The following is a 27,132-nucleotide window of genomic DNA, read 5'->3' as shown; positions in this document are numbered from 1 at the left end:
GTTCATTTTGGTAGGTCAAATATGATTGCAGAATATAGCATTAATGGTAAGACTCTTGGCAGTCAGGAGGATCAGATGGATCTTGGGGTCCAAGTCCATAGGTCACTCAAAGCTGCTACGCAGGTTGACTCTGTGGTTAAGAAGGCATATGGTGCATTGGCCTTCATAAATCGTGGGATTGAGCTTAAGAGCTGAGAGGTAATGTTACAGCCGTATAGGACCCTGGTCAGACCCCACTTGGAGTACCGTACTCAATTCTGGTCGCCTCACTACAGGAAGGACTTGGAAACCATAGAAAGGGTGCAGAGGAGATTTACAAGGACGTTGCCTGGATTGGGGAGCATGTCTTATGAGAACAGGTTGAGTGAACTCGGCCTTTTCTCCTTGGAGCGACGGAGGATGAGAGGTGACCTGATAGAGGTGTACAAGGTAATGAGAGACATTGATCGTGTGGCTAGTCAGAGGCTTTTTCCCAGGGCTGAAATGGCTAGCACGAGAGGATAGGTTTAAGGTGCTTGGAAGTAGGTACAGAGGAAATGTCAGGGGTAAGTATTTTTATGCAGAGTGGTGAATGCGTGAAATGGGTTGCCGGCTGTGGTGAAGGCAGAAACGATAGGGACTTTTAAGAGACTCCTGGATGGCTACATGGTGCTAAGAAAAATAGAGGGCTATGGGTAAAGCCTAGGTAGTTATAAGATAGGGACATGTTCGGCACAGCTTTGTGGGCCGAAGGGCCTGTATTGTGTTGTATGTTTTCTATGTTTCTATGTTTCTAAACAGCCAATGTGCAAAGAAAGACTAAGAATGCAAACAATACATAGATAGATCTCACTGAGAGCAATAATATTGAGGGAGCCCAAGTGTTGCATAGATGGTGTTTTGAAATCACTGTTCCCTCTTTGAAAATGAATAATTGTAATGTTACCAGATTGTTGAAGAATTGCTCATTTTTTATCGCTGTTTAAAAAGGTAGGGATGAACCAAGTAATTGTAGCTTAACATTGATGGTACACAAATTATAGGAAGACATTCCAAGGGACAATATAAATCTTCATTGGGAAAAGCACCAATTAATCAGGAGACACAAGAGACCTCAGACTCTGGGTGACAGTATGTTCAGCATGGATTTGTTTTAAGAATGTTGTGTTTTACTAATTTGATTGAATTCTTCAGGGAGTAACAATGGAGGGGTAATGAAGGCTGTATGTTTAGTGTAATCCACTTGGTTTTTAACAGGCCTTTTAACATGGCTCCATGTGGCAGTCTGTTCAATCAAGTAAATTCCCATGAGGATCCAAAGAAAAAGGCAAATTAGATGTGAAATTGGTTCAACGCCAGGAAGCAATGTTACGGTTGATGGGTGTTTTTTTTGTAAATATGTCAGTATCAGTTCCTTGTATTTTGCAATAGTTACTAAAACCTAGGCCTAAATGATAATGAAGCATGCTTGTAAACATTTAGCAAAGGCTACATGGTTGACAATGATGAGGAAGGCTTTAGATGACAGGAAAATATAGATGGTGTGATAAGTTGGGTACAAAAATGACAAATCAAATTTAGTCCAAAAAAACATCAGATTATGCAGTTACGGAGGTGCAACACAAGGGGAATATAATAAACAGGTGGATAATGAATGTAGAGAATAGGAGGATAATACAATATAATAAACAGGTGGATAATGAATGTAGAGAATAGGAGGAACTTGGAGTTTATGTGCACATATCCTGAAAAGTACCAGGGAAAGTCAATTAGATATTTAAAAAAAGACGCAAGAGATGCCATCCTTTACTGGTCAACATACAGAATATAAGGACAAGTTTATGCTTGATAACACCCACAAAATGCTGGAAGAACTCAGCAGGTCAGGCAGCATCTGTGGAAAGAAATGAAGAGCTGGTATTTCAGGTTGAGACCCTTCTTCAGGATCAGGGTCTCAGCTCGAACTGTTGATTCTTTATTCCTTTCTATACAGCTGCCTCACCTGTTGAGTTCTTCCAGCATTCTGTGCGTGTTACTATAGATTTCAAAAATCTCTTATGTTCCAGTCAACAAAACAGGGAAGGTGTAATAACACAGGAAAGGGTGCAGAAGAGATTTAGAAAGATGTTGCCAGGATAAGAATTATAACCACGAGGCAAGATTGGATAGGCTAGAGTTGCATTCTTTGGAACAGGGGTGGATGAGGTGAGAATCTTGTACAAGTTTGTGAGGTATTTGGACAGATTAAATGGAAAGGACCTAAGCAAAGGAATCAAAATGCAGGCTAGGATTAAAGTAACTGGTAGAAAGATTAAAGGAAAAACTAAATAAAATTCTTTTTTACCCAATGGAATCTACTGCTTCAAAAGATGATAGAGAAACCCTTGCCACATTTAAAGAGCGATTGGACATGAAGGGTTCATAGGATATTCATGAGAATGATCCAGGGAGTAAAAGGGTTACTGTATGAGGAGCGTTTGATGGCTCTGGCTAGAGTTTAGAAGAACGGGGGAGGGGTGGGAATGGCACTGAAACCAATTGAATATTGAAAGGCCTAGACAGAGTGAACGTGGAGAAGCTGTTTCCTATATTGGGGGAGTCTCAACCAGAGGGCAGAGCCTCTATGACGTCCCTTTAGAACAGAGAGAAGGAGGAATTTCTTTAACCAGATGGTGGTGAACGTATGGAATTGCATTCCACAGACGGCTGTGGAGACCAAGTCATAGGGTATATTTAAAGCAGAGGTTGATAGGTTTTTTGATTAGTGAGGGCATCAAAGATTACTGGGCAAAGGTAGGAGAATGGGTGTGAGAGCTATAATAGATCAGCCATGATGGATTGAAGGAGCAGACTCAATGGTCCGAGTGGACTAGTTCTGCTCTCATGTCTATGGTCTTTCTTGAAGGGCCATGATCGACAGGGCGATGAACCCAGTGTTGGAATGTGAGATTAGGCTGGGAAATTTATTTTCAACAGACACAGTGGACCTAATGGTATGTGTCTGTGCAGTAAATTCTTTACAATGGTGTGATTTGCTCTGTTCCTAGTTCATCTTTGAATCCCGCGATGGTTCTTAATCTTAAAGTGCTAAGGGACCAGATTCTTTTTGTTTCTGCTCTTCACCACTATGCCAACAAATAAGTGGTGACCCCATTCATTTGGATAGAGTTGCTGATACTTACTTAGAGAAGTATGTGATGACAGTGTTTTTGATACCACTTTCTTTTAATTAATGTTAATGATAATTCAAGTTGAAACAATTTTAACATAAGTTTATGCTTTCACTTGGTTTATATGAAACTTCATTTGTGTTAATTATTGAAATGTACTTCCACAATAACCAGGACTTGCTGTTCTTCAGTTAAGTATACTTCCTGTTTGCTTCAATAGCTAAGGACAGATCTGTAACTTACCCATGCCTTGAGATAGATGTGGATGTATTGCTGTCTGAATATGGTTGCCATTTGCTGATGTTGATGAATTTAGCTGCTTTGTGGACTGTGCAGTTTCAACCAGTGGATTGGGAAATGATGCCTGGGTAAGGACATTTGTGGAATCTTCCTTGGCAGATGGACTAGAGAACTGTATCATTGCATTGTTTCCTGGTGGCAGGCCTGCAGAAATACCAGTCCATGAAGGTGCGAACCCTACTGGCAGGGTAAAGCCTGCAGCAAATACACAATAGAAAATAAATATGTTATTTATAAAATGCCCTCTGTATGTTAAAGCATACCATTTCTCTCTTGTCTTCTTACAGATACAGATCCGCTGATCTCTCCCGCAGCTTCTAATCCTCCGGCCAGAGTACAATTCCAGAAGGGAGGTACAGGAGTCTTAGGTCCTACACAGGAGCAGTTATTATCCTTCATCCATCAGGCTCCTGAACCAGCGTGGATAACTTCACACACCTCGACACTGAACTGATTCCACAACAATGGACTCACTTTCAAGGACTCTGCAACACATCTTCTCAGTATTATTTATTATTATTATTTCTTTTTACCTTTTCTCAGCTCAAACTATTCTCGTGATGCTTAGAGTTACAGTTTTCTGGAGATTTACATAAATATTGATGCATAAGCCTTTGTTTAATGCTATTATGTAGTGACTTTGGGTGATATCAGTTGTAGATATTACTATTGGGACATGATCCATAGTCTTTGAATTTCTTTTAATTCAGCATATTTCTGGTGTTTTTCACTTACTGGTTTCTGTACGTTATGTGTGTTTGGAACAGCTACGTCTACGAAGCAAGTACCATGATTATTAATATTATTATTGTTATTATTATTTATATTTGCCCAGATTATTTTCTTTTGTACATTGGTTGTCTGTTAGTCTTTTTTTAGTGTGTAGTTTTCATTGATTCTGTTGTATATCTTTGTTGTGCTGTGCCTGCAAGAAAATGAATCTCAGGGTAGTATATGGTCATGTCATAGAAAAGAACAGAAAAGAAACAAGCCCTTCGGCCCATCTAGTCCTTGCTGAACCATTTAAACTGCCTACTCCCATTGACCTGCATCAGAACCATAGCCCTCCATACCCTTCATGTACAGTGGCATGCAAAAGTTTGGGCACTCCTGGTCAAAATTTCTGTTACTGTGAATAGCTAAGCAAGCAAAAGATGAACTGATTTCTAAAAGGCATAAAGTTAAAGATGACACATTTCTTTAATATTTTAAGCAAGAAAACTTTTTTATTTCTATCTTTTACAGTTTCAAAATAACAAAGGAAAATGGCCAGAAGTAAAAGTTTGGGCACCCTGCATGGTCAGTACTTAGTAACACCCCCTTTGGCAAATATCACAGCTTGTAAACACTTTTTGTAGCCAGCTAAGAGTCTTTCAATTCTTGTTTGGGGGATTTTCACCCATTCTTCCTTGCAAAAGGCTTCTAGTTCTGTGAGATTCTTGGGCTGTCTTGCATGCATTGCTCTTTTGAGGTCTATCCACAGATTTTCGATGATGTTTAGGTCGGGGGACTGTGAGGGCCATGGCAAAACCTTCAGCTTGCGCCTCTTGAGGTAGTCCGTTGTGGATTTTGAGGTGTCTTTAGGGTCATTATCCTGTTGTAGAAGCCAGCCTCTTTTCATCTTCGGCTTTTTTACAAACGGTGTGACGTTTGCTTCCAGAATTTGCTGGTATTTAATTGAATTCATTCTTCCCTCTACCAGTAAATGTTCCCCGTGCCACTGGCTACAACACAAGCCCAAAGCATGATCGATCCACCCCCGTGCTTAACAGTTGGAGAGGTGTTTTTTCTTTGTGTGTTGGGCACGTAGCCAAGTGGTTAAGGCATTCGTCCAGTAATCTTAAGGTCGCTGGTTCAAGCCTCAGCTATGGCAGCATGTTTGTGTCCTTGAGCAAGGCACTTAATCACACATTGCTCTAGTGTCTGTGCGAGGAGTGGTGCCCCACACAGACTTCCAATCTGTGCCTTGTATGGCATGAAAATGCCAGACGCAGGCCTCTCATGATCTGAGTCGACGCTCCCCCTCTTTTCATGAAACTTTGCACCCTTTTTTCTCCAAACATACCTTTATTCATTGCGGCCATAACGTTCTATTCGAAAGGTTCAAAGGAACAGCTAAACAAGCCTGTGGACTGATGAAGTTAAATAGAACTTTTTGGCTGCAAATGAGCAAAGGAATGTTTGGAGAAAAAAGGGTGCAGAATTTCATGAAAAGAACACCTCTCCAACTGTTAAGCACAGGAGTGGATCGATCATGCTTTGGGCTTGTGTTGCAGCCAGTGGCACGGGGAACATTTCACTGGTATAGGGAAGAATGAATTCTATTAAATACCAGCAAATTCTGGAAGCAAACATCACACCATTTGTAAAAAAAACTGAAGATGAAAAGAGGCTGGCTTCTACAACAGGATAATGAACCTAAATACACCTCAAAAACCACAATGGACTACCCCAAGAGGTGCAAGCTGAATGTTTTGCCATGGCCTTCACGGTCTCCTGACCTAAACATCATCGAGAATCTGTGGATAGACTTCAAAAGAGCAGTGCATGCAAGATGGCCCAAGAATCTCACAGAACTAGAAGCCTTTTGCAAGGAAGAATGGGTGAAAATCCCCCAAACAAGAATTGAAAGACTCTTAGCTGGCTACAAAAAGCGTTTACAAGCTGTGATATTTGCCAAAGGGAGTGTTACTAAATACTGCCATGCAGGGTGCCCAAACTTTTGCTTTGGGCCATTTTCCTTTTTTGTTATTTTGAAACTGTAAAAGATGGAAATAAAAAAAAGTTTTCTTGCTTAAATATTAAAGAAATGTGTCATCTTTAACCTTATGCCTTTTGGAAATCAGTTCATCTTTTACTCGTTTAGCTATTCACAGTAACAGAAATTTTGACCAGGGGTGCCTAAACTTTTGCATGTCACTGTACCTATCCAAACTTCCCTTAAACGTTGAAATCGAACTCACATGCACAATTTCACCCTCAGAGTGAAGAAGCTTCCCCTCATGTTCCCCTTAATATTTTCGCCTTTGACCCTTAACCCATGACCTCTGGTTGTAGTCCCACCCAACCTCAGTGGAAAAAAGCCTGCTTAAATTTACCGTCTCCATGCACCTCATAAGTTTATGTAGCTCTATCAAATCTCCTCATAATTTTTTACATTCCATGGAATAAACTCCTAACCTATTCAATCTTTCCCTATAACTCAGATTCTCCAGGCCCAGCAACATCCTTGTACATTTTCTCTCTACTCTTTCAACGTTGTTTACATCTTTTCAGTAGGTATGTGACCAAAACTGCACACAATGCTCCAAATTACACCTCATCAATGTCTTATACAACTTCAACATAACATCCCATCTCCTGTATTCAATAATTTGATTTTTGAAGGCCAATGTGTCAAAAGCTCTCTTCTGACCTTATCAACCTGTAACACCACTTCCATTGAATTATGTACCTGTATTCTCAGATCCCTTTGTTCTACCACACTCCTCAGTACCCTTTGGTTCACTGTGTTGGTCTGCCGCAGTACAACAGCTCGTACTTGTTTGTATTAAATATCATCTGCTATTTTTCAGCCCATTTCACCAGCTGATCCAGATCCCCACTGCAAACCATGATAGCCTTCCTTGCTGTCTACTACACCCCCAATCTTGGTGCCATCAGCAAATTTGCTGATCCAGTTAACCACGTTAGTATCCAGATTGTTGAGGAAGATGACAAACAACAAAGGACCCAGCACCAATCCCTGTGGCACACCACTAGTCGCAGGCCTCCACTAAGAGAGGCAACCATCTACTACCACTCTCTGGTTTCTTCCACAAAGCCTGGTATGGAAACACCAATGCTTTTGACTGGAAAATCCTACAAAAGGTAGTGGTTTCAACCCAGTACATCATGGGTAAAACCCTCCCAATCATTGAGCACATCTGCATGAAATGTTGCCGTAGAAAAGCAGCATCCATCATCACCAGGCAGGCCAGGCTCTTTTCTTGCTGCTGCCGTCAGGTAGAAGGTACAGGTGCCTCAGGACTTGCATCACCAGGTTCAAGAACAGTTACTACCCCTCAACCATCAGGCTCTCAAACAATAGGAGATAACAACACTCACTCTATTTCTGGTGTTCCCACAACCGAAGGGCTTACAATAAGGACTCTTTATCTTGTTATTTCATGCTCTTGTTATTTATTGCTATTTACTTAGATTTGCATTTGCACAGTTTGTTGTTCATCGATCCTGTTTACAGTTACTGTTCTATAGATTTGCTATGTATGCCTACAGAAAAATGAACCTCAGTGTTGTATGTGGTGACATGTATGTACTCTGATAATAAATTTTACTTCGAACTTTTAAACTTTGAGTAATGTCTGATCCAATTTACTACCTCATCTTGAATGCTGAACGACTGAACCTTCTTGAGCAACCTTCCATGTAGGACCTTGTCAAATGCCTTGCTAAAGTCCATATAGCCACCATCCACTGCCTTGCCTTCATCCACTTTCCTGATAACTTCCTCAAAAAGCTCTATAAGTTTGGTTAGACGTGACCTACCACGCACAAAGCCATGCTGATTATCCTCAATCAGTCCATGTCTAGCCAAATACTTACATATCCAATCCCTTAGAATACCCTCAAAGAACTTTCCCACTACTGCTGTCAGGCTTACCGGCCTATGATTTCCTGGTTTATTTTTAGAGCCTTTCTTAAACACCAAAACGACTTTGGCTGTGCTCCAATCCTTTGGTACCCCTCCTGTTGCTAAGGATGGTTTAAATATATCTGCCAGGGCCCTGGAAATTTCTGCACTTGCCTCCTGCAGGGTCTGAGGGAACTCCTTGTCATGCCTTGGGGAGTTATCCACCTGAATTTGCATCAAGACAGCAAACACCTCCTCCTCCGTACTCTGTGTAGGATCCATGAAGTTAATACCATTTTGCCTCATTTCTACAGACTCTGTGACCATCTCCTCAGTAAATAAAGATGCAAGAAGTTAAGTTAATTTAAGATCTCCCCCTATCTCTTTTGGCTCCACACATAGATGACCATTCTGATCTTCCAATTTTTTTCTTTGGAATCCTGGTGACATATATGTATTTTGATAATAAATTTACTTTGAACTAATCTGTGCCACTACAAACACTTATACTAGGCATGGCTTCATTGACAGACTATAATCTGCTTGCAAGCTTTAAACTGACAGCAAGTAAGAAGTTCTTTAAATATCACTGCGGTGCCATTTCCTGCACTGTCCATGGTCAGTTTGCTTTGTGAATGTGTAACCTTCTTATGTGCTTGGAAACACAATAACATGAATCTATCCTATTACAGTAGCCACAAAATTGCTGGGTTATATACAAAATCAATTTAGTTCACTAACTTCTTTCGATGAAGTAGATCTGCCATCTAACTTGCACAGGATTTTAGTCCCAGGGAATGTATTTTGTGTCTCAACTACTGCCTTAGCCCGAAGACAATAATGGACAATAAATAAGGATGTTGCCAGCAAGTTCCACATCCTGTCAGCTAGTGTGTGAGCATATCCCTGAGGTTCCACCTTTTAGTTTAGTAGCGTGATTACTTGTATCGGCTATAGTGTTCCACTAAGAGGTTATTTCCTTAAAGGAGAAGGCCTGTTTGTGACTTGGTTTAATATGGAGAGGTGGATGCATAGGCTGCCACCACAGGGTCCAGGATTCAGTGACATGGACTGCAGGATGACTGGAGACCCTTCACTGTTATCATCTTCAGCCAGCTCCATCACTGAGATCTTGAACCTTTCCCCTGACCTTACCACCATGAGTGACTCTACCACGAGCTAAACTCCAGGCAGCATACCGTCACGATCTCAGGAACTCACACATCTCTCCACCATAACGAGGTGACTAATCTCAGAGGAGTCCTTAAGGCTATTCATACATCAGTAGACTTCCCCACTGATTTTAAACTTTTCTGATATTCAGTAACATTTAACAACAGTTGAAATAATTTAATTTTAAAATATTTAAATTTATGTTTAAAGTTGTTTGTCTATGAGTTGGGATAAACTTAATGGGCCAAAAGGCCTCCAAGTAACGTTTCTATGAAAAGAGATGTTGAAAATTATGAATATGTTGCTGGAGTAAGTAAGGGAAAAATCTTTCTGGTGGTAGAAGAGTCACTAATAGAATGATCCAGGTTTAAAGATAATTGACAAAGTAATCTCATTTGGAAAACTACTTACACATACTGAGTAGTTCAAGTTCAAGTATATTGTTATTCAACCATGCACATGTATACAGCTAAACAAAACATTATTCCTCTGGGGCTAGGGTGCAAAATACGGTGTATATAGTCACAAAATAATATTAGCACAAGTCCCTGACAGGCATGGCTGAAGATTAACAGGTTAACGTAAAGTGTGAGGTGTATATTTATGTGAGATAGTATAATGTTACTGGCATTGTTATAATAAAACAAGCAATCCTATAAATAAATGAAACAGCAGCAATAAAAGATGAAAAGTGACCAGTTGAGGATGAGAGTGTGTCTGTGAGTTGGACGGCAGGGTATTCTGTCAGGGGCTACACGTGTGCTGGGTGACACCACACCCATTGGCATTGTTATAGTCCACAATAAACTTCTTGAAAGCGTAGCAGAAGTAGATACGTGAGTAATTTTCCAAAAGGGCCTGGATAAGAAAACTAAAATGTGGAAACAGTCACTAAACTCTTAGGAATGAACAGTGAAGTGTGACAAGTTAAATAGTAATTACAGAGGACCAGCAGAATGGGACAAATAGCCTCTTTCCAGCACCATATCATCTATGTTTCCTTGAAAACAAACCAGCCATTCTTAAAAAAACAACAGAATGAGAAACACATAACTGCTCTCAAAAGACACTTGGCGTCTGCTCAGTTTCTAAATGGTGACCATAGAAATATAATTGGCAAATTACTTCAGCCAATGGCTGGCTAAAATTCCTCTCATGATGCTTTCAACCAAGTGTAACAACCTACAATGATGTCAAATCTCTGGTTTTAGCACCACCCGTGTAAAATCCAAAATTACCTAACATTGTGTAGATATCAAGGAGCTTATTAATAATTTGCAGATTACCTCCTCATCTCATTCTGTGTCCACTCATTTGACTATACACTGTAAAATCAGGGAAGCATGCCTGAGCATGTCAGTTAATACAACGCAAACATTAGCTGGCAATCTGCCAGCTTGCATGATTGTTCAAGGTTGAATCAACAGTTTGATCATAAAACCAAATATCACTTTAGTGAATTTAGAAAAATACTGGACTACCAGTCTCCTATCTAAATCTTTACAGAACTAAGAGTTTCTAAAGGTCACCACATGGGACGAATTTTTCTTTTGCTCTGAGTCTGAGGAATAACAAATTTCCATAACAATGCAGTGGAAATGGGGCCACAATTAAATGGATGATTTTATGTTCCTTTTATGTGATTTCTCAAGTTTCCTTGCAGAGGTAGGGATATATCTAATAGGAAAAAAATGAAAAATTGCTTCCAAGGTAGGCTCATATTTGCTGAGAGGCAAGAAAAATGGGCTCAGGTCTCATAGCAGGCTCTGTATAGAAGGACAGGTCTTAACAACTTGGAAATGCAAAACCTGGGCTGGCTGATGGTGCAACGACATCAGCACCGGACCTGGGAGTGGAGGTTCCCGAGTTCAAAACTATTTGGGTCCGCTCCCAAATACACTTTCGATCCGTGCCGGGTTGAGCAACTCGACCTCGTAAAATAAAGGGAAAATACTACGAAAATGTCTGCATGATAAGTGGCGCACCACACAGTCTCTCTCTCCCTCTGCGCCTTGTAAAAAGCCATGAAAAAGACATCACGGACGCACGCACGGACACGCAGACACACATGCACACACACGCAGACGCGCGGACTCGCACGCATGCAGGCACACACCAAAAAAAAGGAAATGCGAAATTCCTTCTTCTGCACATACCCTAAGGGGCAGAAGGTCAATAGTCTTGACAACCTGCTTCAGTTTGATTGCAGCTAGAAATCTCTACAGCAAATTTGGATTGGATTTAGATCTCTACTTATTTTTAAATCATTTCCAAGCCTGTACTTGGGCACCTTTAACATAGGATACTAATTTTCTTCAACTGTAGATGAAGCAGATCAGGAGGGGTGTGTTTTGGTATGCTCACTGAGATTTTATTCAAACTGGAGAAGAGGATGAAAACCAATGTTTTCTATTCTAAATCAGGACCATTAAAATACTTACATTGTAAACAAGTCTCTCTTTTACATGTCTCTGCTAAATAGAAACAGAATAAAATTACTTTTAATCTTGATCCTTTCCATGAAAGCAGATAACTAGGTATTGGTGCTTCGGACTCAGTAGCCTTGTCCTGTGCTGAATAACCAGTAGCCCACTTCCAACCAAACTTCACAAGTATTTCATTTTCATTAAGAACAACTCATGCCTTAAGTAATAGCTGCATCAATTTTCCTACTCTTACTATGTGAAATACTCACTACCTAGACTCAGCTGCTTTAAGCAGGGCAGCACTCTCAAACAGCCGCATCAAGGCACACTATGGTGCCAAAGTCAGTAACAAATCTTATATTTTCCCTTCCTATGCAAATCACTAAAGCATATGAAATTAAGAAATCAACATGGGCAGTCATCATTTCTTAATTGTGCTTGAAAAGCAAAAGACTGAAGATGCCAGAAATAAAAGGTCTGGACATACTCAGCAATATCAGACTGAATTTTTCTATTTATAAAGATAAAGATTAGCTTTATTTGCCACATCAAAACATATAGTGAAATGCATCATTTACGTCAATGATGAACACAGTCTAAGGATTGTGCTGGGGACTTCCAGCAAGTGTCGTCATGCTTCCGGCACCAATATAACATGTGCACAATTTACTAACCCTAACCTGTACACCTTTGGAATGTGGGAGGAAAGCAGAGCCTTGGAGAGAGAAACAGTTAACCTTTCAGACTAAAGGTTTTTCATCAGATGTCACCTAACTCATTGACTCCCTCCAGCATTATCTGTGTTCATTTCTTATCTATCTTAATCCCTTTTTGCCTGAAAATATGATCTAACGCTTCCCATTAAACAGTTGTATCTAGTGCCTGCAATTTAATTTTAACAATAGAAATCTTTCATGAAAACAAATTGTTGTAGGTGACCTACTCTTTTTTTCTATTTGTATTCCATCACAATTCATTTTGATGCCTATCCCTAGACAAGCATCTCCCTCAATTAATTTAAACTACATTTTCAAACTCACAGATTCCTAATTTTTTTCCACAAAAGATAGCTTCCTTTTTGCTTTAAAATGCTCGAGTCAACTCCTGTCAAAACCTTCAGTTGTGTTAATCCAATGACATCTGCTGACTTGCATATGACCTCACTTCCTGAAGAACCGTTCCTCTCCCTCCAAGTACCAGACTGAGTCAGAGACCTGATTCTTTTCCAGGGTCTGTCGCACACTGATAACTCTTGCCAGCAGTGGGCAAGGTGTGCCAAAAAAACTTTGGAAGAGTGTGACTCACTGGAAGGGAAGGTCATGCAACAGCGCCATGGGTGGAAGGGTCAGTCCATCAGCCTAGTATCCAACCTTAAATGATGGCAAGTACAAGAAGTCGCAACAGTAACCGTTCAACAATATGGTCTAAATGTTTCAAGTTCTCACCATTTTCAGAATGCTGTCCAACAGGAGTAAACTTTGAAAACTGCTCTTACAGGACACACTGCCATATATGCAAAGCTCTTCCAGCTCTTGGGTGTGTTGCTACTACATGAATGGATGCCACAATAGTGGAGGGAATATGGGAATTTTGGGGAAGGGGGAGTACTTCCAAGGGATCAGAAGGATCAAAACAGACGGTGAAGAACAGTGCCCTCAGAAGGTATGTACTTAGGCAAGAAGGCCATGGAGATATTCAGGTCTACTGCCAAACATTTTGCCCAGTGAGTCCCTGTTAAAGACACAGGTCATCATTATGTGTCATGTCATATGGCATGGATGATCATGGTCTTTCTGTGACCATGATTGTTCTTGGCAAATTTTCTGCAGAAGTGGTTTGTTATTGACTTCTTCTGGGCAGTGACTTTACAAGATGGGTGACCCCAGCCATTATCAATACTCCAGAGATTGTCCGCCTGGCATCGAATGTCACATAACCAGGACTTGTGATATGCACCAGCTGCTTATATGATCATCTACTACCTGCTCCATAACTTCATGCGACCCCGATCGGTTGGGGGGGGGGGGGGAATGATAGGGTAGAGATACATCTCTACCAAAGGAGGTGTGAAGTGCTCCTTTCCTCTGCTAGCCTGCAGGTCACCCTTGGGTAAGGACACAGATGCAGCTTATAAATAATAAACACAAGAGATACTGCAGATGCTGGAAATCCAGAATAACACATACAAAATGCTGGAGGAACTCAGCAGGTCAGGCAGCATCTATGGGAATGAATAAACAGTCGATGTTTTGGGCTAAGACTCTTCATCAGGACTGGAAAGAAAGAGAGAAAAAAACAGAATAAGAAGGTGGGGGGAGGGGAAGGAGCTAGAGGGTGTTAGGTGAAGCCAGGTTAGTCGGGGAGGAAGTGGATGAGTGGATGGGGCAGGGAGTGTGAAGTGAGAACCGGGAGGTGATAGGTGGAAAAGATAAAGCACTGAAGAAGGAAACTAAATGCCCTCATTGTTGAGAATTCTACAGTGTACCAAATGTCTGTGCCCACTCTGATACACTTGTAGAAGGTACTTGTAGGCAGTTAGCAGCAATTCATCAGAAGTAAGAGAGATTATTATCGGGAGGAGCAAACTAAAATAATACTGAGTGTAAAACATGGACTATAAAGCTGGGTCAAAGCAGCCAAACCCTTGGCCTCTACTACCAAGAAAGATGAATAGCAGGCACATGGGAACACAACCACATCCAAGTTCCCTCCAAGCTACTCACCATCCGGCTATGAACACTGCCTCTTCGCCGTTACACAATCTAAATACTGGAACTGATAACGCAACAGCAGTGTGGTAATCCCCACACCAGAATACTGAATCAACTCAAAAGATTAATTGTCATCACCTTCTCAGGAACAATCAGAAATGTGCATGCTTTACTCCAAATAACAATAAATAAATAAGTTATCAGGGCACAGTATGAGTCTACATCAGAGATTTTGAAAGGTCACACAGTTCACTGATGACAAGGACTCCGGCAAATTTCTAGAGGTGTAGGTGGTGAGCATTCTGACTGGCTAGTCACTGCCAGCGTGGAGCCGCCAACGCACAGGATCAGAAAAACCTGCCGACTCAGCCAGCTCCATCCTCATAGGCACTAGCTTCTCCACCATTGAGGACATCTTCAAGAGGCGATGGCCTCCATCATGAAGGACCCCATCACCCAGGACATGCCCTCTTCTTATTACTACCATTAGGGAAGGAGGTACAGGAGCCTGAAGATGCACACTCAACAATTTAGGTACAGCTTCTTCCCTTCCACCATTAGATTTCTGAATAATCCCATGAACCCTTGAGCGTTAGCTTGCCATTTTGATCTCTTTTTGCACTATTTATTGATTATGTTTAAAATACAGTATATTCTTATTAAAATTTGTAGTAATTTTTACGTAATACACTGTACTGCTGTCACAAAGCAACAAATTTTAGGACGTACGTCAATGATGATAATAACCCTGACCTGAGAAAGCAGTCTGAACGTTGGTTCTTTAAACAGCAGCTTCAGAGTAACATTGAAAGGCCTAGATAGGGTGGACGTGGAGTGGAGAGCATGCTTCAGATAGTGGGAGTCTAGGACTAGAGGGTACAGACTCAGAATAGAAGGATGATCCTGTAGAACACAGATAAGGAGGAATTCCTTTCCCGATGGGGTGCAGAATGCATTGCCACAGACAGCCGTGGAGGTTGTCTTTTGATAAATTTAAAGTGGAGATTGAAACGTTCTTGGATAGGTGGAAGCAGTAAAGGGCTGAAGAAGAAGGAATCTGAGAGAAGAGGTCAGAAGATTATGGAAAAGTAGTGGACATGGTCCTGACCATCATGGCTAAAGCCCTACCAGCACATTGAGCACATCTACATGAAACGCTGTTGTAGGAAAGCAGTATGCATCATGAGGGACCCCACCACTCAGGACAAGCTCTCCTCTCTCTGCTACCATCAGGAAGAAGATACAAGAGGCTCAGGACTAACATCGCCAGGTTCAGGAACTGTTATCACCCTCAACCATCAGACTCTTGAACTAAAGGGGACAACTTCACACAACTGCACTTGCCCCATCAGTGAAATGTTCCCACAACCAATAGACCTACTTTCAAGGACTCTTCATCTCATGTTCTCAATATTTATTGCTTATTTATTTATTATTATTTCTTCTTTTAGTATTTGCATAGTTTCTTCTGCACTCTTTCATTGATTCTGTTATGGTTATTATTCTATAGATTATCGAGTGTGCCCACAAAAAAATGAAGCTCAGTGTTGTATATGGTGACATACAGTGGCTATAAAAAGTATCCACCCCACTCCCCATTCCCCCCGCCCCCCCCAGAAGTTTTAATGTTTTATGGTCTTACAACATTGAATCATAGTGGATTTAATTTGGCTTTTTTTGACACTTCAACAGAAAAAGACTCATTCGTGTCAAAGCGAAAACAGATCTCTACAAAGTGATCTAAATTAATTACAAATATAGAACACAAAATAATGAATTGCATAAGTATTCACCCCCTTTAATATGACACACCAAACCATCACTGAAGTCACATAATTAGTTAACTGGAGATCACCTGTGTGCAGTCAAGGTGTTTCGATTGATTGTAGTAAAAATATACCTGTACCTGGAAGGTCCAACTGCTGGTGAGTCAGTAGCCTGGTAAAAACTACACAATGAAGACACAAGAACACTCCAAGCAACACAGCAAAAAGGTTATTGAAAAGTGCAAGTCAGGAGATGGATACAAGAAAACTTCTGTCACTGAGTACCCCTTGGAGTACAGTTAAGTCAATCATTAAGAAATGGAAAGAATATGGCACAATTGTAAATCTGCTTAGAGCAGGCTGCTGTCAAAAACTGAGTGACCGTGTGAGAAGAGGACTAATGAGGAAGGCCACCAGGAGACCGATGTCATCTCTGGAGGAGTTACAAGCTTCAGTGGCTGAGCTGAGAGAGACTGTGCATACAACAACTGTTGCCCGGGTGCTTCACCAGTTGCAGCTTCATGGGAGAGTGGCAAAGAAAAAGCCACTGTTGATAAAAAACTCACTTAAAATCTTGGCTAGAGTTTGCCAGAAGGCATCTGGGAGGCTAAAGTCAGCTGGAAGAAGGTTCTATGGTCTGATGAAAACAAAATGAAACTTTTTGGCCAGCAGAATTAATGCTGTGTTAGGCGTAAGCCAAACACCGCACATCATCAAAAGCACACCATCCCTACTGTGAAGCATGGTGGTGCCTGCATCATGCTGTGGGGTTGCTTCACTGCAGAAGGCCCCGGAAGGCAGTGGCAGCACCAGAGATTTTTTCTTGCTGGTGCTATGGAGGGGCTGAATTACTCAGTGATGGTGCTGAGGGATGCACTATATGGTAATATGTATTCGCAAGGCCAGCCGCGTGGCGTTAAAAGGTCAGTTTCAAGCATTATGTGCCTAATATAAATGCCTCTGTTGATTCACAAGCAACAGCAATTGATAAATATAATATAGAAGTGAACTGTGACAGTGTTAACAGCATCGAAGACAACCCGGGCTACACAGAGCATAAATAAACAAACCAACTGAGCATCCGAGCAGCAGCACACAACGTGAATCACGCACCAATCCCGCAATCAGCGTCAAATACGTGCTTTTCAACTGAAAAACACAACACTAACCCACAATGTCCACTGCTATTCACATTACATAAACAGACAATGCCAAAAGATACACCGTTATTAAAGTCAAATAAGGCAAACAACCGATGCAAGGCTTTACCAGGAGTTGGACAAATCGTACTCTGACCATGCAATACCTCAATTAATTCGGCTATTGAATTTAAAACAAAAATCAACAGAATCACCACTTGGAAGTCTAAGCAAAACCAGTAGGCTTAATAGCAGTAAATGTAATAGTTTAGGATTTGCAGGAAACATAAGGACTATGGGGTATCCACCACAAAATAATAATAATAATAATCAGCATTAGTCTTGGCCCAAATTTTTAAAAAATCAACTGCACTCACCATTGATGTTTTCAGAGAAGCACAATCCATCTGTTGTTGTGATTGTTGGCGAAAGCATTAATGATTTTCTGAATGTCAAGTGCTTTGGTCTTCCGGCTGTTTATGGCCAACAGGGCCAAGTTACTGTTCCGAGCATCGCCGCTGCTATTCCTCAGGTAGTTTGTGAGGTGTCTGAGGCAAGAGAAACTCCGTTTGCATGAGGCAGATGTCACAGGTAGAGTCAGTGATATGCAGATTGATTTGTATAAATCTATAAATGCATCGCGATAGGGTCTCATTGGAGCTAGAAATTCCACTGTGTCAGTCACTGTCTGTCCTTGCTTTTGTTTTGTTTCCAGCAGATGCCGAACCTGATGTAGCTCTGCAGTCAGGTTCACTTCAGTCACTCCATAGTATTGGGCCATTGGCCAAAGACAATTCTTGTCTAGGAAGAGCTTGTGTTTGGGACTCAATGCTGAGACTCCAGTCAGAACACCCCCAGTCTCAATTGAGAACAGTCTTTTCATTTCAGTCAGAAGTCTGTCTATAACCAGATAGAAACAGTGGTTGCGAAGGTCATCAGAGGATGTGACAGGTGTGCGTTCAGTTTGGGCCTCAACAACAAAATCACGTAATCAGGGTGGCTGGGCCTGTCTCCTTTCATGTGGCCTGCTCTGTATACTGGCCTTGACACACAGGTCCCTAGCTCTTGTCTGAATTTCACTCCATGATTCCTCTCCCCGTTTTGCTGAGAGTGCATCGATAACAGACTGAGCCAAGTCCACAGCGGATGAAAGTTCCAAACTGGGAGATTGTAGCTGGTCTGACATGAACTTGGTGACTCGGAATAAATCCTCAAACAGAGTGAGAAGTAAAGCAAACTGCTCGTCAATCAGTCCATTTACAGCTCTGGCCTTCATTTTCCTCCGTGCATTTGGTTGACCCATAATATCCTGTAGTGCAGCTAGAATGGCAGGGAGTGATTTCGTTATAGCCCACAAAGCTGTATACTGCCATGCCCAGTGTGTATCTGACAATTTCTTCAACTCCACAGGTTGTGCAGTTGATTCCAGTTCTCTTGCTTTCTTCATGAAAAGATCATGGGCAACAGAGTTTGAAAAGAAGTTGTAAAGCAACTACACAGTTTCAAAAACCTCACCCACCCGCTTGTGGTACATTGCTCACAACATCCACCAAAACAAGGTTAAGTCTGTGAGCATGGCAGTGTATATATAATGCCTGCGGAACCTCTTTCCTGAACCTCTCTTGTACCCCGTTATTGCACCCGAACATCACTGCCGCCCCATCATAACACTGACCTATACATGCGTTCTTATCAATAACACACTGAGCGAGTGTCTGTTCAATGCTTTTGAGAAGCGACTCTGCGTCCAACCCTTCTGCTGGAGTGAAGTGCAAGAATTCTTCAAGCACTGTTTCGTTATTCAAATACCGCACCACCACTGATATTTGCTCCTTTTTACTCAAGTCTTTACTTTCATCCACCATGATGGCAAAATGTCCAGCCTCCTTGATTTCTGCATTTATTTGACATCTGACCATATCTGCCATAATACCCATAATTTCATTTTGGATATCGTGATGGGTGTTTTTTGCATTTCCAGGATTGTCCTCTATTTTTTTAGCTACAGTCTTATCAAACTGCCCAATTACACTGAGAAACTCAACAAAGTTTCCCCTATTGCCAGATCCATCATTCTCCCAGTGTCCTCGCTGGGCAATGCCTTGACACACAGTATAGCATAGACACTCAACCACTGCTCTCATATACTCACGATTTTCATGGACAATCTTTGTATGTCATTTATCAAGCATATTTCCCAATCTTGAACCGTCTTGTTTTCTCAATCTGAATTCGGCCCATGCCTCCATCGCAAACTTATGAGCTGCACTTACTTGGTGGGTTTTGAAAGCTGTTGTAGCTTTCCGCCAGTTGCGGTAACCAGTGACAGTGAAGGTAGACTCAGAATGGAACCCATGTCCTCCACACAGGAAATGCCTGCATGCGAAGCAGAACGTAGTATCTTTCGTGATTGAATATTCCAGTCAGTCAAAACAGCCACGAATAAAACTCCTTTGCTGATTGCCAAACTGTTGCGAAGGGTACTTTTTCAATGCTGGCCGACGGGGTCCTTCCTCAGGCTGCTGGCTAACGTCGCTAACAGTATTCCCACTAGCACTAAGAGCAGCTTCATCCACGTTCTCTTCCGAATCCCGCTCCATTTCTTGTTCCTCTACTTCGCCCTCACACTCCTTCGGTGAACTGCTGTTGTCCTCATCCCCACTTACTTCTTTCTGCATGTCACTTTCAATTAAGACAGGCTCAGGCTGAGACACCACTGATTCCTCTGGATGAGGTCATTTTCCGACTAAAAATCGATCCATTTTTCAACTGGCCAAAATAATGCACGTGCCAGGCCCACGCTCGCTTGTAAAAGCGCAATGTGTGTGTGTGTGTGTGTGTGTGTGTGTGTGTGTGTGTGTGTGTGTGTGTGCGCGCGTGTGGCATCCGTTAGTCTCACGAGACCATGGATCTGCACCTGGATGTATACCATCAATCTCTCACGTGAGTGAGAGTGAGTGACATCACCACCTTAAGTGATCTTAGATCGGCTTAACTGATCTGAGGACAGCAATGGCAAGACATTGACAATGAACGAATAAGCAGAAGTGTAGAGTGGATCTGACAGAGTTTATAACTTTATTGCTGCGTGGGTGCTATGGTAATTGGGGCCGCTGTTTCACTAGATCAACTGGAGAAACAAGCTGTATTCAAAACTGTACAGAGAAAGCAAAGCAAATGCAGTTAATTTCTTGGTGGTGCTATGGTGGGGCTATTGCAATTTCTGCTGGGGCTATAGCCCCAGCTAGCACCACCTTAGTGCCACCCCTGCTGGAAGACTTGTGAAGGTAGAGGGTAAAATGAATGCAGCAAAATACAGGAAAATCCTGACGCAGTCTGCAAGAGAACTGCGACTTGGGAGAAGATTTGTTTCCCAGCAAGGTAATGACCCCAAGCATAAAGCCAAAGCTACACAGGATTCGCTTAAAAACAACAAAGTTAATGTTCTGGAGTAGCCAAGTCAGAGTTCAGAACTCAATCCAATTGAGAATTTGTGGCTGGACTTGAAAAGGGCCGTTCACTCATGATCCCCATGCAATCTGACAGAGCTTGAGCAGTTTTGTAAAGAAGAATGGGGAAAAATTGCAGTGTCCAGATGTCCAAAGCTAATAGAGACCTATTTACACATACTCAAGGGTGTAATTGCTGCCAAAGGTGCATCTACTAAATACTGACTTGAAGGGGGTGAGTAATTATGCAATCAATTATTTTTTGTTTAATGATTGTAATAAATTTAGACCAATTTGTAGAAATTTGTTCTCACTTTGACACAAAAGAGTCTTTTCTGTTGATCACTGTCAAAAAAGCCAAATTAAATCCGCTGTGATTCAATGTTGTAAAACAATAAAACATGAAAACTTCCAAGGGGGGGAAGAATAGTTTTTATAGGCACTTTGATATGTACTTTGATAATATAATTTACTTTGGACTTTAAATAAATAATATTGAGCGCTTGAGTTGTACAGTGCTTGACAGTGAGTCCATAGGTTGTGGAATCAATTTGGTGCTGAGGTGACTGAAGTTATCCACACTGCTTCAGCAGCCTGATGGTTGTAACTGTTCTTGAACTTTATGGTATGTGACCTAAAGCTCCTGAACCTCCTTCTCAATATCAGCAGCGAGGAGAAAGCATGGATGGTGAGGGGGTCCTTGATGGCTGCTGTTTTCTTGTTGCTGTGTTCAATTGTGGGGAAGACTTTTCCTGTGATGGACAGGGCTGTATTCACTATTTTTTGTGGGCTATACCATTCTTGGGCATTGCTATTTCCATACCAAGCCATGATACAACCAGTCAAGATACTCCCACTGTGCTTCTATAGAAGTTTGTCAAAGTTTGAGATGACATGCTAAATCTGTGCAAACATCTAAGAGGGTAAAGGTGGTGATATATCCCACCACTTTTCAAATTTGGTGAGCTTTTCAGTTTCCACAACCCTTTCAGGCACTGAGATAGAGACCATCACTGCCTCAACTTGAATGTATTTTTTCATCTTTGTTTCTAATCTTTCTACTTCAATAACTTTAACTCTACACTCTCTGGTTTTTAATTTCCTGCTAAGTAATGGTGGTTAATCCCAATTAACATTCTCGGCCATTAATTTCACATACTATTCTTAGTCTCCAGTCAGCCTCCATTGTTCCAAAGAAAACAAGTACAGCCTCTCCAATCCTTCCGCCATACAGAGTTTCTATCCGGGCAACACTCTCATTAATCTCCTCTGTAATTATGTATTTTCTGTAATGTGGTGACCAGAACTGAACACAGTACCCAGTTATAACCTAACAAGCACTAGCATAAATCCCATCCTTATACTGATATCTTCGCTAATAAAGCAATGAATTCTAAATGCTTTTTTACCCAGTTTAACCAGATGCCCTTATACCTTTAAGGACATTGACATACCTGCCAATATTCCTTTGTTCATCCACACCATTGAATGTCATCCAATCACTGTATGCTACCTTACCTTCTTGGACCTCCTAATACCGCACACTTCTCTTCAATTAAATTCCATTTCCAATTAAACCTGAAAACTTCTACAGATGTACCATAGAGAGCATTCTGACTAGCTGAGTCTGGCATGGGTGGGGGCTGCCGTACAGGATCGAAGTAAGTTGCAGAAAGTTGTAAAATTAGTCAGCTCCATCATGGGTTCTAGCCTCCATAGTATCCATGACCCCTTCAAGGAGCGGTGCCTCAGGAAGGCAGTGTACATCACCCAAGATATGCCCGCTTCTCATTGGTAGCATCAGGTAGGAGGCACAGAAGCCCGAGGGCACACACTTAATGATTCAGGAACAGCTTCTTCCCCTCTGCCATCCAATTCCTAAATAGACATTTTACCCTATGAACACCACCACATCACTTCTCTTTATTTCTGTTCTTGCACTACTTATTTTAACCTAACTATATGAAATACATATCTATACTTACTGTAAATCAGTTCTCCCTATATTTATTATGTATGGTATTGGACTGCTGCCACAAAGTTAACAAATTTCACGACATATGCTGGTGATATAAAATCCATTTCTGATTCTGATTCCCCACTTTTCTACAAAACCAACCGAACTATCCACAACTTCCTGCAGATTAAAGTTTCCTCCTCGCTGTCAAACATAAGGACAATTTTTGTACCATATGCAGACATTTTTATCATGCCCTCAATATTGAAGTTGAAATATTAAATGTATACAACAATATGCAGTACTTGTCTTATGGAATTCCCCTTGCCATAGCTTTACAGTCACCAAAACCCCTCTGAATCCTATGTTTCGGATCTAACCTCTTTCTAACAACTACTGAGCTGCCCCCTTCCCCAAATATCACACTCAGCCATACTCTGGCTACTAAGCCTCCACTATACCTGATTCCCCTGACAAATCTTTCATCCAATTGCTGATCCTATTCTCCCACAAACACTGACTTCCTACCCTAACCCTGATCTTTCTACCTAATAATCAGTGCTAATGCCAGCCTCTCCAATCCCGCCCCCCTCACCATTCCTTGGTTTCTCTTCTCAATGCCTCAGCAAAGCAGCCAACGTAATCAAAGACCCTTCCATCTCCAAACATTCATTCCTCTCCCTCCTCCCATTGGACAGAAGATACAAAAGCCTGAAAGCACCTGCCACCAGGCTCAAGGACAGCTTTTACACCCATGTTATAAAACTATAAAATGGACATCTTGTATGAAAAGATGGACTCTTGACCTCACGGTCTACCTCATCGTGGCCCTGCACTGCAATTTCTTTGTAACTGTAACACTCCATTCTGCATTCTGTCCTCGCTTTTCCCTTGCACTACCTCAATGTACTGACGGGATGATGTGATCTGTATGGATGGCAAGCAGATCTGTATGGCTTTTCAGGGTACCTAGATACATGTGACAGTAACGAACCAATTTACCAATTTTCCCTGCATCAACCCAGGCCAAGCCATGGTCTCTGGATTTATCTGATGACTCTGGAATAGACAATGCTTTGAGCCCTCATGCACCTCTGGATTTCCACAAACATTCATTGGCCCATCAAGAACCATCTGAGAAGCTAACAAATTTTCAGACAATGCAACTTAAAAGACGAGCTCTAAAATTTCTCGATAAAGGGCAGCAGTACCTTGATGTGCCATGGGCCAGCTAAGCAACTTGATGAGTTTCTGTTGCTGTTCCATCAGCTGCTGGACCTGTTCCATTTGCTGTCTCATTAATTGTTCTGGCTGCCGGCTTTGTACCTGCTGATGTAACAGGGAACATCATTTTCCAGAGCATTCAGTAAGATTTATTGTTATCCATTGCAAATATAAAATATTACACATAAGATCTTCAAAAGTCCTGGAGAAGCTGAAAATGCGTACAGATGGAAACTTGCCTTTCAGACTAACTCATCCATGCTAAGTTGCTTGCCTGAGCTTGTCCCATTTGCCTTCATTTGGTTCTTATCCCTGAAGTATTCATATCTATGTACCTGCCCAAACATCAATGAAATGTTTAAATGGTGCTTGCCTTTGCTACTTCCTCTGGCTGCTCATTCCATATACCCACCACCATCTGTGTGAAAAGTTTGTCCCTCAGGCTTCCTTTAAATCTTTCCACTCTCACCTTAAAACTGTACCCTTTAGTTTTGTTATCCCCTACTTGGGTAAAAAGATGTGACTGTTCACCTTAACTATGCCCTTGTAATTTTATTGTGCTCTATAAGATCATCCCTTTGCTTCCTACACACCAGGGAAGAATGTCCCAGTCTAACTAATCCCTCCTATACCTCAAACTCTGTAGTGCCAGTAACATCCTTAAATCTTTCCCACACCCTTTTCAGCTTAATGACAGCTTTCCAATAGCAAGACAACCGGAACTGCACACAATGCTCCAAGTGCAGTCTCATCAACGTCTTGGACGGTTGCATCATGGCATCTCAACTCTTGTACCAAATGCCCTTGCTAATGAAGGTAAGCATGCAAATGCCTTCTTCACCACCCTGTCTCAGTACTTTTTTACTTGTACCCCTAGGTTGCTCTATTCTACAACACTCTCCGGGGCACTGCCATTTACTTTTCAAGTCCTCCCCTGATTTAACATCCCAAAATGCAACATTTCACATTTGTCAGAGTTGAAGTCCATTTGCCAATCCTTGCTCCACCTTCTCATTTCATTAAGATCTTTGTTGTAACCTTAGACAACCTCCTTCACACACAACTCCACACCACCAACTTAGGTGTCATTTGCAAACTTACTAACCATGTTCCCCACTGTGCTCTCATTAATAGAGTACAATATGCACTCAGTAGCTATTTTATTATGTACCTCCTGTACCTAACAAAGTGGCCACCAAGTGTATGTCCATGGCCTTCTGCTGATGCAGCCCATCTACTTCAAGGTCTGATGTGTTCTGCATTCAGAGATGCTCTTCTGCACCCCATTGTTATAACACGCGGTTATTTGAGTTATTGTTGCCCTCCTGTCAACTTGAAACAGTCTGGCCATTCTCCTCTGACCTCTTTCATTAACAAAGCATTTTGACCCATAAGACTGCTGCTCACAGGATTTCTTTTATTTTATCGCACAATTTTCTGTAAACTCCAGAGACTGTTGAGCGTGAAAATCCCAGGAGATCAGCAGTAATCGATCCATGGTCAAAGTCAATTGGATCGCATTTCTTCTGCATTCTGATGCTTGGTCTGAACAACAAATGAACCTCTTAATCATGCCTGGTTACTTTCATACATTGTGTTACTGCCACATTATTAGCTGATTAGATATTTGCATTAACAAGCAGGTTTACTAGTCATTTTCTATAGCATTAATCCAATTCATGTTCAAAATCACTAACATTAATTCATACTTGTTTTGTATCCTGCTACTGTACTTCAAGTTAAAAAAAAATTCAAACATACACTCAGTAGCCAGGGCCAGGACTTGACTTGGTACTCGGATGCCGCCAGAACCAGGACTTATCTTGGTACTCGGAATCCGCCAGGGCCAGGACTTGACTTGGACGTGGTACTCGGATGCCGCCAGAACCAGGACTTATCTTGGTACTCGGAATCCGCCAGGGCCAGGACTTGACTTGGACGTGGTACTCGGATGCCGCCGGAGCCAGGACGTGGTACTTGGAACCTCCGGGTAGTGGCGAGCTCTAGACTCGGCCCAGGAACAGTAGACAGCAGCTCCTGATTCTCTCTGGTGGGTTAACTGACGGACCCACCTTGATGAGGAAACTTTGCAGGCTCACTTCGGTGAGGTAACTAGACAGAGTTGCTCCAGTGATGAAGGGCGAATTACCGGCACTCGCTTCAGCAGAGACTAGGCTTGCTCTGGCCGGATGACATCGGCACACCGTACCTTAGATGACTTGGCAGACACTCGCGCCGAACGGCTAAAAGCCGGAGACTATAAATTACCGGTTCAACTGAGTGTTAATTGCCTCCAATCACCAAGACCGAGGAACACGGGAAACAGGGAATCAACGGCCGGATCGTAACATAAACAAAGTAAATTTAAAGGAACCCCGATCCGGACCATGACAGTAATTCCCTTTACTCCACTGTAATACTGATAGATTTGCCTTTTGCTTCTTCCTCTCAAATTGCAGAGTGAATTCGATAGTCTCACAGAAACATAGAAACATAGAAAATAGGTGCAGGAGTAGGCCATTCGGCCCTTCGAGCCTGCACCGCCATTCATTATGATCATGGCTGATCATCCAACTCAGAACCCCTCCCCAGCCTTCCCTCCATACCCCCGATCCCCGTAGCCACAAGGGCCATATCTAACTCCCTCTTAAATATAGCCAATGAACTGGCCTCAACTGTTTCCTGTGGCAGAGAATTCCACAGATTCACCACTCTCTGTGTGAAGAAGTTTTTCCTAATCTCGGTCCTAAAAGGCTTCCCCTCTATCCTCAAACTGTGGCCCCTCGTTCTGGACTTCCCCAACATCGGGAACAATCTTCCTGCATCTAGCCTGTCCAATCCCTTTAGGATCTTATACGTTTCAATCAGATCCCCCCTCAATCTTCTAAATTCCAACGAGTACAAGCCCAGTTCATCCAGTCTTTCTTCATATGAAAGTCCTGCCATCCCAGGAATCAATCTGGTGAACCTTCTTTGTACTCCCTCTATGGCAAGGATGTCTTTCCTCAGATTAGGGGACCAAAACTGCACACAATACTCCAGGTGTGGTCTCACCAAGGCCTTGTACAACTGCAGTAGTACCTCCCTGCTCCTGTACTTGAATCCTCTCGCTATAAATGCCAGCATACCATTCGCCTTTTTCACCGCCTGCTGTACCTGCATGCCCACTTTCAATGACTGGTGTATAATGACACCCAGGTCTCGT

The 27,132-nt window shown here is 42.0% G+C and overlaps 1 protein-coding gene across 1 annotated transcript in view; it reads right to left on the bottom strand.

The window, feature by feature from the left end:
- LOC134351179 (centromere protein J-like) overlaps positions 1-24,700 on the bottom strand; it is a 434,406-nt gene extending 409,706 nt beyond the window's left edge. The window contains exons 1-3 of the mRNA XM_063057290.1: positions 24,560-24,700; positions 23,915-24,029; positions 3,393-3,644 (exon numbers count right to left, since the gene is read on the bottom strand). Coding sequence (XP_062913360.1) covers positions 3,393-3,644; positions 23,915-24,029; positions 24,560-24,700 — 508 coding nt within the window. The remainder of the gene's footprint in view (positions 1-3,392; positions 3,645-23,914; positions 24,030-24,559) is intronic.
- Between the last annotated feature and the right edge of the window lie 2,432 nt (positions 24,701-27,132).

The sequence above is a fragment of the Mobula hypostoma genome, chromosome 8, assembly GCF_963921235.1.
Source record: "Mobula hypostoma chromosome 8, sMobHyp1.1, whole genome shotgun sequence".
Lineage (NCBI taxonomy): Eukaryota > Metazoa > Chordata > Chondrichthyes > Myliobatiformes > Myliobatidae > Mobula > Mobula hypostoma.
This window is presented reverse-complemented; position numbering and strand designations above follow the sequence as displayed.